This window comes from Curcuma longa, chromosome 16 (assembly GCF_044706935.1).
Source record: "Curcuma longa cultivar G26 ecotype Majalengka, Jawa Barat chromosome 16, ITB_CL_G26_1.1, whole genome shotgun sequence".
NCBI classification, from domain to species: Eukaryota; Viridiplantae; Streptophyta; class Magnoliopsida; order Zingiberales; family Zingiberaceae; genus Curcuma; species Curcuma longa.
Window position 1 is genome coordinate 9,612,331 of NC_133876.1, and position 16,932 is coordinate 9,629,262.

At 36.5% G+C, this 16,932-nt stretch overlaps 2 protein-coding genes across 2 annotated transcripts; one reads left to right on the forward strand and one right to left on the reverse strand.

Annotated features, from left to right (window-relative positions):
* The first annotated feature begins 3,164 nt into the window (after window positions 1-3,164).
* LOC141847219 (neutral/alkaline invertase 1, mitochondrial-like) lies at window positions 3,165-6,863 on the forward strand. Its single transcript, XM_074735203.1, has 6 exons — window positions 3,165-3,940; window positions 4,325-4,490; window positions 4,574-4,785; window positions 5,254-5,747; window positions 6,143-6,191; window positions 6,282-6,863. The coding sequence occupies exons 1-6, from the start codon at window positions 3,287-3,289 to the stop codon at window positions 6,606-6,608; spliced, it is 1,902 nt and encodes a 633-aa protein (XP_074591304.1). The 5' UTR covers window positions 3,165-3,286; the 3' UTR covers window positions 6,609-6,863.
* A 572-nt stretch (window positions 6,864-7,435) lies between these two features.
* LOC141847220 (gibberellin 2-beta-dioxygenase 2-like) lies at window positions 7,436-11,220 on the reverse strand. The gene is made up of 3 exons (XM_074735204.1): window positions 10,838-11,220; window positions 8,360-8,771; window positions 7,436-7,793 (listed from the first exon to the last, which is right to left on the reverse strand). Exons 1-3 carry the CDS (start codon window positions 11,218-11,220, stop codon window positions 7,515-7,517), a joined length of 1,074 nt encoding a protein of 357 aa, XP_074591305.1. The 3' UTR covers window positions 7,436-7,514.
* Between the last annotated feature and the right edge of the window lie 5,712 nt (window positions 11,221-16,932).

Sequence of the window (16,932 nt, forward strand, 5' to 3'; positions counted from 1 at the left end):
ATTTTAGGGACAGGACATAAATACAGAGACAGATTAGATTTTTTGTCTCTGTCCCCGTTTGATTTTGAGAGACAGGTACAAAAAATAAAGTTTTGTCTCCGTCTCTGTCGCCATGCAACCCAAAAATCGTGTCCATCCTAAAACTGGAGACACCGCAACTTACACGGAGACAGAAGAATTAAATTCCCATTTTACCCACAAAACCCTCGGTCTGCATCTTCACACCGCAATTTTGTTGTTCGCACCCGTCAAAGGCACCTTCTGCCTACTAGTCTGCATCTTCCGCCGTCGCCTACTGGTCTGCATCTTCCGCCGTTCGCAGAAAGACCGAGGGCATGACAAAACCCTCGGTCTGCATCTTCACACGCCGCCGTTCGCACCTGACTCGTCAAAGGAAGGCGCCGCCGTCTGCATCTTCACGCGCCGCCGTTCGCACCTTCCGCCGTTCGCAGGAAGTCACGCCGTTTGCACCTTCCGCCGTTCGCAGGAAGTCACGCCTTCACCCGCCGCCGTTCGCACCTTCCGCCGTTCGCACCTACTGGTCTTACTGCTCTTAGGAAGGAAGGGGGCAAGCTGATCGACCAGCAGAGCTGAATCTCCAATACAAAATCATATTTTGCCATAGTTATTATGGGTTAGGAAGGGTAACTTAGTCTTTTAAGTTAGAAATTCTGTTTTTGTATTTTGTATTACCAAACATGAGACAGATACAATTTATATTCTGTCCATTGTCTCTACTGTCTTCTGTATTTTTGTATTTCTGTCACTGTCTCTCGTGTCCCTCAAACCAAACGCAGCCTTACTGAATCACACACCCTAAATTTCCAAAATAATCAAATCACCTATCTACTTTTTTAATTAATTTATCAAAAAATTTAATCTAAGACATGAAAAAAATATTCAACAAAACATATAAACGAATCGAGTGCATTGAGTCGTCGAGTTCTTATTGAAATTGGATCGTGCAAGAAAAGTATTTGTCATTCGTTGATTATTAGGGCATCTTGAAAATGTCCAAGCTAAAATATGACTTTCAAATTAAGTTTGCAATTAATCGATGCTTTAAGAGAAATGGATGATACCATAAATGTAAAGAATAAAATAAATAAATAGAGCTTTTGCATATTTTTAATCTTAAATATTTAATTTATATTGATTAATTTTAGAGTGGATGGTTTAATCTTAATTTTAGAGTTCAGCTATAGAAGAAAGTAAATTCAAATATATAGATGGACAGATGACTAGATCGATATTGATTAGAGTTGTCAAATTAATTTATAGTGTGACAAATTAATTAATTAAAAATTCATCATATAGGATGGAACCAGTCGATCCATCAACTTGACAAGTTAAAAAATATACAATCTAATCCAAGATAGGTTGTCACTTAGCGGGTCAACCATTTCTAAAAAAAATATTTAAAATTTTAAATTTAGATTGTAATTTACTATTTTAATTATTAAATTAGATAAATCAAATCCATTTCTATTAATTTTAAATTTTAAATAAAAAAATAAATTTTCTTAATCTATGAGTCTAACTCAAGTCCATCATAGGTCAATCAATGCGGATCACGGAGCTTGATTGACTCGAATTCATTTTATAATAAATTAATAAAATTTTAATTTAATTCATCTAAATTATTTATTTGATTATAATATATTAGTCAATTATATTAACTCATTCAACTCTCTCTCTCTCTTTTCAAATAAAAAAATAAAAAAAATTGCGAGCGCAGTCGTTCTCTCCCTTATAAAAAAAGAATGAGAAAAACACGATGGAAAAGTACATCATATGACAAAATGCGGAAAGCATGTGATTTATGCGTTCATTAGTAGAAAATTCCACGGCCTTAAATAATTCATGGTTGCCGCATAAAGATGATAAGAATCTACAAAAGACTACAAAAACTATTTTTCAAAAACAAAATAAATAGAAGATTTTTTCCCCGTCCTCTCCAAAGTCGTAGACAACCAAAAAAAACCCCAAAATACATTGAGAAAAACGAGTAAAAAATGTCTTTAAATATTTATATTTATTTTTTTAAAAATGCAATAATTCTACTAAGCATTTTTTGCAACAAATTTTAAGTTATTTGAGACATTTTTTTTAATGAATTTAGTTTCGAACACATGTTTCATGTGTAAAAAGATACGGTATCAAACTACCACACAAATAGAAAGTCAATTTTTAAAAAAATAAAAGATTCCTTCTTTCTCTATCTTTGATAAGGAAATCCCATTTAAATATTTATTTTTTTTTAAATTAATTTTAAGGGAGAGAAAATAGAGAATGAGCAATTTATTTGTTTAAAAAATAAAATAAAATTTAATATACTTTTTATTTAATTGTAAATTTGTGGACTATCTTCTGACGTATGGGTTGGTAAGGACTCAATTTATGACTTTCATTCCATAATTTATTTATTTATTTAATTGGTGTTTGGTATGTTAGGATAAAAGTCTCACGAACATGCATAAAAAATTAATAAAATTTATTTTTCATATATATTGCTAAATTATAAAATAAGAAAACAATAAATTAAAATGACATAATCATTTAAAAAAATAAATACTCTTATCAATAAAATTAAAAAGTGAAGAAAAAAACATATTTTCTTCCTCTAATATTAAATTTTAATTTGCAAAATTCTGAAAATCGATCCATTTCCAATATGCAATATCTTCTTATCCAATCCAACTCATCAGTCCCCTCCCTTAATGGGCCCATGGCCACGCTGGAAAATGCAAAAAATATATTAAAAAATTGCTCCCCGCTCCCATCGCGACGCCACGTGGCGGACGCGTTTTCTTTACCGAATATAGCCGCCGCGTCAGCCGCGACATGCTTATCCATTTCCCTCTTCCCGTCCTGTGCATCCACGTGTCTTCACTTGCCGCCGTCTGTTCTCGATCTGACGGCAGACAGCGGCTTTATGGCCTTTTTAAAATTCGTGGTCGGTTGTCATTGTTACCAGATTTTTCAGTCTTTCCTTTGTCATCTGCCGTCCGTTCTCTATCGGACGGTTACGATCGTGTTCGGGGGCTCGTGCAGTCGTGCTTCGTCTGCGTGGTCGGTGGTTCCTTTCTCCTCACGTTGTCTCTTTGTCTCGCCTTATAAAACGAGGACGTAACCAATTCAAAGTACGCCTCTTTCTTCTCCGTTTGCCCCCTGCATTTTTACAGATCAGTTCATTTGTCTAACTTTGTTCTTGTATTTGGTCCCTGTGAACATACATTTGAGTCCTTGAAGTATTCGATATTTCGACTTCGGATCCTTCTGTTTGATGACTGCAACCGGCTCCATGGAGATCGCCGTCGCCGTGAGGCCCTTCGGCCGTCTGCTCGCCGCCCAGATCTTGCCTTCGTGTCCCCGGTTCCGTGCCCCCGCCGCGACCGGCGCTTTCTTAGTCCACGGGCGCCGATTCTCGAAGCGCACCGTCGGATCCGCCTCCTCCAGGATCCGCGCCGCCATCGCCCCGGCGAAGGACGAGGCGGCGATGTCGGACTCGCGCCGGCTATCCACTGCGACTGGGCCGCTGCAGCCCAGCGGCGATCGGGCCTTTGAGCGGATCTTCGTTCAGGGCCTCGCGGCCGTGAAGCCGCTGGTGATCGAGCTCGTGGAGCCGGAGAAGGAGATGCTGGCAGCGGCGGTGGTGCAAAAGGAGGAGGAGGAGATGCATGAGAAAGTGGTAGTGCAGGCTGCCGAGGAGCGGAAGGAGACGGCGGCTGAGAAGGAGGCTTGGAGGTTGCTGAAGGACACGGTGGTGAGCTACTGCGGGAGCGCAGTGGGGACGGTGGCCGCCAACGACCCGGCGGCGGAAGCTCTCAACTACGATCAGGTCTTCATCCGGGACTTCGTCCCCTCGGCGCTCGCCTTCCTCCTCAAAGGGGAGACCGAGATTGTTCGAAATTTCCTTTTGCACACCTTGCAATTGCAGGTAATACCAATAAAAAAAAACATCTGCTTTTCCATCTATTAATTCCTCTATCGATCTGGTACAAATTTATTCTTTTTCAAGGATTTTTATTCCTTTCCAAGGATTTCTCAACTATTCCACCAAACTGAGGTTACTATCTCCTTAATCGGCACTTTAACTCTTAAAATTGTTAGGGTTGATCAAGAAGAGACTCCTAGAGACAGCCTTGAATCATGAAACTTGAAATTCTCATATTCTTCAGCTATCCTGTTTCCATGATTTTAAGAAAGCCATGAAACTTTTCTTTTTCAATTTGAATGAATTAACATGGACGAATCTTTTTGGTATCCTTCTGATTTGAATGCAAACCATGTTTATTTTTTTGCGTATTTCCTTGATATGTAGAGTTGGGAGAAAACTGTGGACTGCTACAGCCCTGGACAAGGGTTAATGCCCGCGAGCTTCAAGGTTCGAAGTGTGCCTATAGATGGAAGAAAGGATGAAGTCAAGGAGGTGCTGGACCCCGATTTCGGTGAATCAGCCATCGGACGAGTCGCTCCAGTAGATTCTGGTAGGTCAATTAATAAGATTTTTTACTCTCTAGAGAGATGAATGCTAGCAAATCGCTTTGAGGCACTAATTCCTTGTTTACAGGGTTGTGGTGGATCATATTGCTAAGAGCCTATGGAAAGATTACAGGGGACTATACATTACAAGAGAGAGTGGATGTGCAGACTGGCATTCGATTGATCTTGAACTTGTGCTTATCTGATGGGTTTGATATGTTCCCTACTCTACTTGTTGCTGACGGCTCTTGCATGATAGACCGACGAATGGGCATCCATGGACATCCTCTTGAGATTCAGGTATATGAGTTTTAATGCTGTATCTTTTTTTTCAGTTGATCCTTAATACATTTGTCATTCTAGCATTTTGCAACTGAAAGCTCTAAATGAATTCACTCATGGTTTCTACCTTAGATACTTTCCTATTCTTGCTTTCTTCCAACTGATACTGCCAAATTAAATTAACTGGCTAATCGTTGAGGTTTAGATACAAGAAATACATGTGTTTTGGAAGCAATTTATTTTGAAGGTGCAGGAAACTTATTGGCACTGAAATAAGATTAAGTTTACAAGCTGAATTATTAATCGATACCTGGAGTTTAGGTCAATTAAATAGTCCAAAGTTGAGAATTAGATACCAACTATTTCTCTAAACCTGGATGAACTTAATGTATACAAGACTAATTAATCAGTTGTAGTATTGGTTAAGCTGATTTTGTGATGTTTATTTACATGACAATATGCATTTGACAATTTTATATCATACAGGCTTTGTTCTACTGCGCTTTGCGTTGTTCACGCGAAATGATTGCCATCGATGATGGATCCAGGAACTTGCTGACTGCTGTTAACAAGAGGCTCACTGCTCTATCATTCCACATCAGAGAGTATTATTGGGTGGATCTGAAAAAGATCAATGAGATTTATCGCTACAAGACTGAAGAATACTCTCAAGATGCTACTAACAAATTCAACATCTATCCGGAGCAAATTCCTAGCTGGCTAGTCGATTGGATTCCTGAAAAAGGCGGCTACTTGATTGGGAACCTTCAGCCAGGTCACATGGATTTTAGGTTCTTCTCACTGGGTAACCTATGGGCTATCATTTCTTCCTTAACCACTCCAAGACAAGCTGAGGACATTCTAAACCTCATGGAGATCAAATGGGAGGATTTCGTAGGAACTATGCCTCTAAAGATATGCTATCCTGCATTAGAAAACGAAGAATGGCGCATAATTACTGGAAGTGATCCGAAAAATACGTAAGTTACAACACCCCAACACCGCCTTCTATTTAATGAGAGTTTCAGTATTTACGGCTTAGAACTTGAATCGAATTAATATCATCCTTCATCTACAAGACACGCTGCTGATGTTAGGATATTGAATACTACTAGTTAGTCTGGAAGGAAAGATAACAAGCATCCATAAAGTCAAAAATTTTCTTTGATGATTGAATCATCATTGCCAAATATCTTAATCTAATAACAGTCAGTAATATGCAAATCAAATTTCTGTCATCCTTCAGCAACATGACAAGTTCAAATCTACTTGTTATCTAAAATCAAAGACAAGAAGCATCCATACTAGAAAATTTCCTAAGATGATTGATGTAGTTTCTGGGTTTCTTAATCTAATAACAGTTGATAAATTGCAGGCCTTGGTCGTATCATAATGGTGGATCATGGCCTACTCTACTGTGGCAGGTACTCAAGTGTCCATTGACACTTCTCTATCATTCGATCTCTTTCACTTCCAATCATTTTTCTAACTGCATTGTTTTTGTGCTGTTGCAGTTCACTTTGGCTTGCATCAAAATGGGCAGGCCTGAATTAGCCCAAAAGGCTGTCGATGTAGCTGAGGAAAGACTTTCAGATGATCAATGGCCTGAGTACTATGACACCCCAACAGCTAGATTCATCGGAAAGCAATCGCGGCTGTATCAAACATGGACAATTGCTGGGTTTCTGGCATCAAAGTTGCTACTGCAGAATCCAGAAATGGCCTCCATATTCACATTTGAGGAAGATATGGAGCTACTGCAAGGCTGTGCCTGCAGTCTGATGAACCCTCGTCGTGCCAAATGCTCGCGACGTGTTCCGAAAGCGCAGGTCCTCATATAACTCGTCGAAAATACATAACCATTCTTTGATGCTTGCAGTGTATATAGGAGAAAGCAAACTATACATGTAAGAGGGATCAACCTCCACACAACATTGTTTCCCCATTGAGGTATGCTCCTTTTTTGTTGAGCTACCATGATGGTGACTTTGTGGATTAGTGATGCTCAAAAGATTTGGGCCTTGTAGCAAGAAATTAATATGTATATTTTGATAACACATTGATTCATATTTGCTATACTACTAAATTTCAATAAAGCTTTGTATATTGTATATTGCTTTTTTTTTACTTTGCCCTGTTAATCATAAATTTCTATCATCATGTCACATCTAATAATTTCACAATTTCTCTTGAACATAAATTTCAAGCCTACTCATGGACTATTAAATCATGTTAAAATTAATAGTTTCAGTAATGTTGCTCCCTTTTGCATCAAATCATTGCACAACAATAAAGGCATTTAATGAGCCCACAAAACATATATTAATGCTTTATTGATCACTTAAATTGATGATCTTACTCCATGCATTGCAAATAAAGGCATTAGTGAAAAGTTTATTTGATGATCATGCACTTTAGAAAATGCAATCAAATTTCTCATTTAAAATACAAAAATAATACAACCATATAAACCACAAAAGATAAAAATATACTCACCAATAAACAACACTCAATATTACAACAAGGGGTAAAATAAAATAAAATGCACTAAAACATGGTAAGAACCACTCTTGTTCTACTTCTAATTGCCAAAATTTCGAGTGATATTAAAAGTGAGTCTTAGGGCATGTGACTCGATTTTTAGTCTCTCAAATCACAAAATAGTAATTATACTTATAATTTTTTTCCCTCTAATATTCTATCTAGTCCTATAAATTGTGTTTTAGGGGAGGATTGATTTCAAAGAGTTAAAGGAAATTTGCATCTTCTTTGTTGTCATCAGCTTCTGCAATGAAGAGGTCAAGTCTATTATAGCCAAGCCTTAGGGTGTACATGGCTCTCTTGAACTCACCCCAAGTGAAGGATTTGTACCGCCTAGGCCGATGCGATTTATTAATCATCTCATAAAGTGGTGAAATTCTCGTAGATAGCGATGGCGCCGCAAAGAAGACGGTCGACATTCTCGATCTAGAGGAGTTGGCCATTGCTCTATGTCGAACACTTATTAGCCTTCCATTCGTCATAACCTTTAAAATAAAATCACACACAAAATCACTCATTTTTATTAAAATTACAAAATTTGAACCCAAATTAACTAAGAAAACACATTTCTTTAAGTAGAAGAAGAAGAAAAAAAAGAAAGTTTTTTAGGTGATTGTAACCTTACTTAAACCTTAAACCCTAACCTACGAGGCCAGACAAAAAGACACCCAAGCAAGGAACAAGAGTACTCTGCCAACACATGCCCTACTTTGCTATCCTGACAAGAACACCAAAAGGTGCGTCACATTTCAGCATCCACCTCACAAACCCTACTGTCTAATAAAGTTTTAGGGTTCCAAAATCCAATCAATGCACATGCACAATTGAGCCCACATGGATGGAGTTCGCTGTCAAATTGCTAGACAGATAGATTAAGTCCTTTGATTGAATCACCGAATGGGGGTTAGAGTTTTAGGGTTTAGAGCATTTTGGGGTTTAGGGGTTAAAATTGGGTTTTGAGTTTTAGGGGTTAGACGATATTGGGGTTTAGGGTTTAATATTGGGCGTTTAGGGTTAAAAAGGGTAGAGAAAAAAAAAAGCATATACTAACCTGGAGAAGGTCGCCAATGTTGACGTAAAATGCGGTGGGGTCCGCAGGCACGGGGACCCACTCCACCTCACGTTCGTCCGACGTGGAAGGGAGTCGGATCTGCAAGCCGTCGACGTCGTTGGACCACAAAATACTCAGCAATTGCGGGTCGGAGTGCTCTCCGAACCCGACCCGCTCGCGGCTGGCCGTTCCGTTACCGGCGACCTCGTCGTCGTCCAGCTCGGCGGTCGTCGTCCCGGGCAGGCAAGGGGGAGTTGGATAATGGTTGAACCTGATCAAGCAGTCATTGTCTGTGTCCTCGACCATGCCGCTGAAGACTTGGGTGTCTTGCAGCCCCAGTCCCTCTGCGAGCATCTCCAATAGCTCAATTGCCAACTGCCTCACTTGCTTCACGTATTCATTCACCACCTCACTGCAAGACAGTCAAGATCTTATTAAATTTTCAACAAGAACAACAAAAAAACTGAAATTGTTTTTGTGTTTTTTTTTAACCAAAAATAGTGGTCATGGTATTTTTGAATGCTTAGCTTTTAAAAGGGAAACAGTGTAGATGGCAACCAACTTTTCACTCAGGTGTGGTGTAGTGTACTTTCAGAGTGCCCTGTTTGCTCCCTCTCTACAACTATTTCAGTGTCATTTTCAGAGGCATTGATGATTGATGATGGCTCTGGCTCGGCAACCTTCTTTTCCTAGTTTGGCACTCACTGAAAGGGGAATAATTCTCTCATCTGTTCTAATGTTTATTTTGCCAATGACTTGCAACATTGTGATGAAGAAAGATGGTCAGTTACAGTTCTCACTGGGATCTGAGTTCGGGTGGTCGATCGATTCAGCTTTCGAATAGGAATTCCATCACTACTCTAACTCAAGTATCAGTCAAAGCAAATTCTCCAAGAAACAAGGAAACCAAACCCCATCTTCCTGACAACCAATGCAAACACCGGCGACACGAAAGTAGATCCTATTTTCCCCTGGTGAGTCTCAAAATCCACAAAAGCATTGAATTGCATTACGATGAACTAAAGGCATTGTGTGGCACACAGTGGATCACATTTGGATCAAACAGACAGAGACAGACAGACAGACAGACAGACAAACAAGATATTGCAGAAGGACTTCATCTCAACTCAACTCAACTAAGTGGTGGTCATATCTGCACACAACCAAGCCAGGCATGAACTCCACTAACCCTTGAAACTTTATTATTATTATTATTACTATTTCTGAATTTCTTTTCTTTTTATAGGGTTTAATTTGATAGTGAATTATCTGAATAGGTTGAGGTTGAGGTTGAGGCCCACAGGGTCCCCAAATCCAAATGATTCAATACCTCTTTAGACTTCTGTTGGGGGTTCCAAATTGATTTGGTTGGCAGTGAGGATGGAGAAGGGTTGTGAGCTGTGGATTTGAGCCTCTCAACACTTCTTTGTCTGTCCTCTCCCTGACAGGATATGACAACTTACCCCCAACTCAGTGTGTGTGTGCATCCCTTTTCTTAGACTCCCTCACCCACTTTCAATCTCCTTTCTTCCTCCTCTTCTTCTTCTTCTTCTTCCTCCTCCTCTTAGTTTAGCAACTAACCCTTTATACATTGGAGCTTGAACAGTCAAAATTAAAACTAAAATTCTGAAGTTCATGCCATTAAATTTGTTTATTTTCTTTACTAACCAGCTTTAAATCATTCTCTAATTAATAAATCATTAAAATTCTGAAAATCATTCTCTAATAAATCATTACAAATACAAATTTAAGAATCAAGAACAGTTATTTGTGTGTGATATATTTAGTAAGTTTTATTTACACTTCAATTTGAAGATGAGTTAGGTGTTGTTTGACTTATGAAGCTAGCTAAGGCATGGAAGGCTCACCAAGCAACAACCCAAGTAATTAAGGAAGATGGCATCACATAACCTAATTAATTAATCTTTTTGATTGTTGAAAAATAAAATAAAATAAAAATATTCATAAATATTATTCAAACTTTAATTTTCTTGTCGGAATTGTATTTTTTGGAGAAGAACAAGCATAGATGCTTAGACTATTTTCTTTTCTTTGATTAGACTTGTAGCTCTCATCCATATGTCCATGTCAATGGGCATCAATATATCCATTCCTCTAGATTATATATATAAAACTTTCACAATTTCAAGTATTTACTTAGTAGAACTTATCGCCTTCCGCGAGAAGCTCTATCGACTAATTTCACATCACCGCGATGATAGTTGGACAATCCTTCTCGCTCTAGTCATGAACTTCATCACGTTTTTGTAGTTTTTGTTGTTAGTTTTCTTAGAATTGTACTAGAGAATGAAAAGGAACTAGAAGGCCTTTTGTTATCCATGGTCGAACCGGTTGAACCGGCTCAATTATTCGAGTTATAACTAATTGGTTATTATTGAATAAAGTAAATTAAATCAATTTTTTTTTAAAAAAAATAAATAAAATAAAATAAATTTAAGCTAAAAGAAAAGTGAGGACCTGAAGTGGGCGGCGTTGAGGTTGGGGATGGAGTTTGCTTTCATGGCGACGTGGGCAGGGTGGGAGTGGAGGAGGAGGTACTCCAGCTCGCCCATGTCGCCGTTGAAGCCGATGTTGCGCACGCCGTAGCCGAGCGGGGACGGCGGCCCGGCGGCGAGCTTGTCGCCGGGAGGGAGGGAGAAGAAGCCGGCGGCGGCGGTCGCCATGGCGGCCGCCGAGACCGCCACGCCGTGGTTGATCACTTTGAAGAAGCCGAGGTCCTCGGCGGCGCGGGTGAGGCGGTCCGCGGCGCGCGCGCGGCGCCACGAGAGGTCGACGACCGGGAAGGGGCGGCAGGGGAAGAGCTTGTTGGCGGCGGGGAGGCGGGCGGAGGGAACGACCATGGCGCCGGCGCCGGAGGGGAGGGAGGGTAATGTGGTGGCGGTGGTGGAGGATAAGTGGTGAAGGCTTTTGGGGGCTTATTTATAAGCGTTATTTTGTAATATGTCGTATAATTTTACTATATATATACAGAGTTATATACAAACATAAATATGGGCAAAGATAAAAAATCAAACGGACGATGTTTTTTAAGAAAAAAAACGCCCATTTATCAAAAAGGCACCCTGATCGCTAATAAAAGACACAAATACACTCTCCGATACGCTTATGACAGATTATTATAAAATTGTAACCGTCATATAGTTGGAACAGTTAGTTAAAATTGTAACTGTCGTATAGTTGGAACAGGTAGTTAAAATTGTAACTATTACAATCTTATGTAAAAAAAGGTGGAAGTTAGTGGCCTCACACGATCAGCCTCCCTCCCCGACTATTTGTGAGGAGGTAAATCGAAAAACTGCAGTTAGTCACGACGCAGGAGGGTGTTACTTGGCTTCGTCAGGATTTGAACCCTTACTCTCTTCTGCATGTAACTATTACAATCGAACTATATATTATAGGAGATATGATTTTATAATTATCGAACTATCACATAATTATAGGAGATATGATTTCATAGTTATTATAATATCAATATTAGATAAATAAATTAAATTTATATTATAGTAGTGATGAAATCATAATTTAGATATTTTAAATTTATATTATTATAAGATTTAGAGAGTGAGGAGAGATCATCACATATGGATAAATTTAGAAAAATCATAACTTTTGACTAATTTAAATTATATGACGCATAGTATATCAAATCAAAATTTATTCAAAGATTTACCAAGTAGAACCTATATCAAGTTGATTTCAGATTAAAAAAATATAATTTAAAATATTTTCAGAGACTTTAAATAATTTTAATCTTTTTTTAAGATTTATTTTTATATTATAGCAATTATGAAATTGTAGCTACTACAATGCACCCGACTAATTCAGGATTTAAATGAAAAATATAAATAAGATAATAATGAGAATAATATTAACAATAATTATGTAATTTTTATAAGAGGTGACATATTTTTTTAATAAAAAACTAAAGTAAGATGCTCTTTTAACTATCTGAAAAAACACCGATGTTTGTTCAATAAATAAATAAATATTTTTGATTAAATAATATATATGATTATGTGAAAAAATAGAGATGCTAGGGAAGGTTTGACTTATTTTGACTTTATCAATTATTATTATTATTGTTAATTTAACTTTATTGGATTTAAGATTTTAGGGGATAAGATTTTCCCCTTCTTGTTAAACTCTTAAATATTTGACCATATTGACCGTTACGCATTTGTTAAAACACTTCCCTTTTTTCAAAAAAAAAATTCTTCATTTTTTTTTTGAAGAAACATGCAAAAGACTAGAACCCAATTTAATTTTAATTCAGAAAGGATTTATAAAAAGATAAAAAATCTAGCCATGTGTATTTTGAAGTAATTTATTATATTTCAGTTAATTACTACAATGTAGTAAAATATCTTGATTTTTCTTGTTGTTAATTTATTACCAATTAAATTGTCGAGCCATTTCTTCTGCTTTTATTTTTTTTTTTGACAAACAAAATCTAATATTTATTTACTATTTATTGTTTATTTTTTAGTTTTCAAAAAATGACTTTTTAAGCATTTAAGGAAAAAATGATTTACTCCTCTATTTTTTAATGGACAAATTATAATAACAGTAATAATAATATATCTATTTATTAAATATTTATATTCCACGAGGCCGACAAGAAGCCGAATCAAATTAGATTAAACCCATGACTAATTAACTTTAGAAAATATACTTAATTAAAATACTCGTGATCAGAATATGTATTTTATTTCGAATCGATAGAAATAAATAAATTGAAAAGAGAATTAAGATTTGTATTCATGATTGTTCAATATTTTTAAAAATATATTATTATACTAAAATAAATTATAAGTACATAAATTTAATTATAATAAAACATAAAGAAGTATGAAGATAATCTCGATATTTGCATTATTATTAATTTACCCCATAAATATTGGGCAAATTAGTTAATTAATTAATTAATTAACAACTTATGCACTTGTTGATTTAAGTGTCTCAATCTATAGATTCTCATTAGGATACTCAAGCATCAACTCGTGGATGACATTTGTCACTTTCTAATTAAATTATAGTGCTAATCTCAATCCTTTTTGTCAACATGATTCCCTAATTACCTCATAATTAATTAGGTTAACCAATTAACAAGCCATGCAAACATCCATGATTAGGTGTATATATATATCTAAAGACCCCAATTAGTAAATTAATAATTGATTTATTAATTAATTAATAAGATTCCACTTAATTTGTTTCATCAATAAATTAACTAATTAATTTATTCTAATAAAAGAAATTGAATTTTGAGCTTTGATTAGAGGGCACATGTTGAAAATGTTCCTTGATTTAGTTGATATGCCTATTTAATTATTTTCTACACCACACAAAACATGAATCACTTAGAATATTTTCTTCATAAACTAAAAACACAATATTAATATTAATGATAATGATGATGAGGATGATTATTAAATAAAAAGGCAATAAAATTTGGTATTTGCCTCGAGGAGTAAACTTGAGATTAATAGATAAATTGTTGATTATTAATGATCACTAATGATGATTGTTTAACATAATAATTTTATCAATATCCACAAGACCTAGGGATATCCCCTCCATAATTTATTCTTTTTTAAAAAAAAGACCAAATAGCACACAAATAAGTCATTCGATACCTTTTTACCCTCTTTATATTAAACAATCCTACAACCTCCCAACTCCTTGATTAACTACTTAACTAATCATGGCTCCAATACTTAATTTATATCAATGAAACATTAAGGACCATTTCAACTTCAACACAATAAACAAATAACCACAATAAAGTTCTCCTTGTTTTTATAGCCATCTCCTAGTGGCCTCAACCTATGCCCACAAGAAACTCCTTGTTGTCTAATACACATCAGTAGCTGAATTCCACATGCCTCATCGTCGATATCGTCATTGTCAAAATCGCATTTGGATTGTAGTTGTTGATGCTCCTAGTTCGAGGGCACCGAAAGGGGACAAAGAGGAAGGAAACAACAAGAACAACAACAAGAAGAAAAAGGGAATATTAAGGGCAGCATAAGTTGTAGCAGTGCCTGTAAAGTGGAGGTAAGCTAAAATTGTTTTAAAGAGAATATGTTCATGGTAAGTGAGAATATCTTGTAAAGAATTAGTTGGATGATAATGGAATCCACCTTAGAGTTTACCTAGAATTTAGCAACATGATCTTGTAGTATTGTAATAAACTAGACAAGGCTAAAGTCTAGTTTATAAAACTAGACAAGGCTAAAGTTCTAATATAAACTAAAGTTTGGCTATGTTGGTAAAAAGATAAAATTTTCATAAACTTTAGTTTTTTTATGGATTTATCATGGAGTGAGTTTGAAGTGAACTAAACTGAGAAATTATTTTTAATTTTGACTATGCCATCATAAATAATCAATAGTGGAATTTATTAAGTAGATATATGTAACTTTTATATTTGCATTATGCAAGCAAATATATCTCTTTCATCCTATCTCATTCTTCTATATAAGCATACAGTTGAAAATTGTGTACATGATTGAAGTGAACAAAAGCAAACAAATGAATCTAGACATCCATATGTTGCTAAATTTGATCTTGGTCTTCTAGGAACATAATCATTCAATGATTTGTTCCATCATATATTAATTTATCTATTTTATTTGTACTAAATCAACTTTCCAATATATATATTTTTCTTCCTAACTTATTTTGTAGTGATTGGTTGTACTCACCAATTTGTTATTATAACATAATCAAGTTATTGGTGCAGCAGAAGTGGTTCATGGATCGCTATAGAGAGGAGGAGTAAATAGCAACTTGCAAATAAAAATAATCTTTTTCTCTTGCTAACGTTTTAGTAATGACATACTAATTAAAACAGAAATATACAAGAATCACGAGGCACATAATTTTACTTGGTTACAACCCTCGAGTTGTTAATCCAAGAACTATGAAAGCTCTATTCAAAATTTTCTGGTCGAAAATGATCTGGAGGCGAAAAAACCTCGTACAGCGGTTGAGCGTAGACCCTAAAATAAATTAAACGAAAACAAACGAAATCGAGTGTGTGCATTATTCTTTCAGTTTCAATTACTTATAGCTTTTTCTTCGATTTGACCGTTGTGTTGAGGTGACACTTTCGAGTGTTTAGAAGTCTTCCAGACGTCTGGATTAGTCGAACTCAATCCATTCTGGTATGATCCACTAATGGGTTTGGATGACTTCTTGCGATTCGTGCGCTTGGATTTCGCTAACGTGGACTCCATCCTCATCTGTTTCGACAACGACTTGCTTTGACTTGGACTGGATATCTAGACGCTCAGAATAGATTCGATGCTCAGACTCCATGGCGCTCGGAATGGATCCGGATGCCTAAAATGGTCAACCTTGTGTTGATCATTTTCCTCTTCCATTCTACCTTGGTCGCCTTGCGTAGTCTTCCTTCCAGCTTTCATCCCTCGGATGCACACTCCCATGTGTTCTTCTTGCTCTGTTGGAGTACTCTTCCGTAACTCTTTATACCTCGGATGCACCGAGCTTGTCAGCTCCTTTTCTGTGTCATTCTTTTCGCTCGCTTGCGTCTTCTGCCAAGGTTCACCATCTGGATTACGTGTGAACTCTTAAGTCCTTGTACACTAAGACACACGTATCAAATATAACTAGGATATAATTTCAGACTTATTCATTACACATCAAAATTTCACAGAGATACTAATAGTTGTGTCCATGTCAAATGAGGTTAAATAATATATTTTTATAGTTGAAAGGTATTTACTTCACATAGGGAAATAATATTTTACAATTTGATCTACCGCTTCAAAAATCTAAAGGTGAGCAAGAGATTGTGGACTTATGAGTGCATTGAATACTCTTTACCACAAATCATTGTAGAGATAACTAACACTTAAGGTTGCACTAATCCAAATCCATCTCTCAAGTTTTGAAGTCATTAAATTAGTTAGTACTATTCCCGGATGTTCTTATAACTATAAACTATCTAAATTCCATCTATTTTTTGATTGATTTACTTCCATTGTATATATTTAAAAACTTGGCACATCCAGCAAAGTAGTGAAATATGGAAGGCTCCTCCCAATTTGTAGGAAAGATGAGGTCAGTGGACAAGGCTAGAAGTAATAACAGTTGGGAACCAAAATCTAAGAGTTAGTAATTGAAGCAGAAGAAAATTAAGAACCAAGAAAGAAAGAGGGAAACAAAGAAATTTTCAATAATAATAAAAGAAGAAAAAGGAAAACATGATTTTACCCCTATGATTTTGAAATTGTAGACTGCAAAATATTATGTTTCACCCAGTAATACCATATTGCCAGCTCCTCCACAGTAGCAGTACATGCACAGGAGACTTCCTGCATTTATAAAGATACATGTGAAGTAGTTATGTTGAGCCTGAGCCATGCATGTGAAGGAAGAACATATGTTGCAGAAATTAGGAACCTCATTGCATGAGTTGAAGAGTTTTTGAATTCGTCGTGACCAACTACAGTTTCTCGATTTACCTCCTCACAGATGGTCGTAGGGCCGACCGTGTGGGGCCGTTAAGGTGGCGGATCCACCTT

Coding starts and splice junctions, on each gene's coding strand:
- LOC141847219 (XM_074735203.1), top strand. CDS start 3,287: ATGACTGCAACCGGCTCCATGGAGATCGCCGTCGCCGTGAGGCCCTTC. Junction 4,491..4,573: donor AGTCGCTCCAGTAGATTCTG/GTAGGTCAATTA, acceptor CCTTGTTTACAG/GGTTGTGGTGGATCATATTG. Junction 5,748..6,142: donor GGAAGTGATCCGAAAAATAC/GTAAGTTACAAC, acceptor GATAAATTGCAG/GCCTTGGTCGTATCATAATG.
- LOC141847220 (XM_074735204.1), bottom strand. CDS start 11,220: ATGGTCGTTCCCTCCGCCCGCCTCCCCGCCGCCAACAAGCTCTTCCCC. Junction 8,772..10,837: donor CTCAACGCCGCCCACTTCAG/GTCCTCACTTTT, acceptor ACTGTCTTGCAG/TGAGGTGGTGAATGAATACG. Junction 7,794..8,359: donor ACATTGGCGACCTTCTCCAG/GTTAGTATATGC, acceptor TTTATTTTAAAG/GTTATGACGAATGGAAGGCT.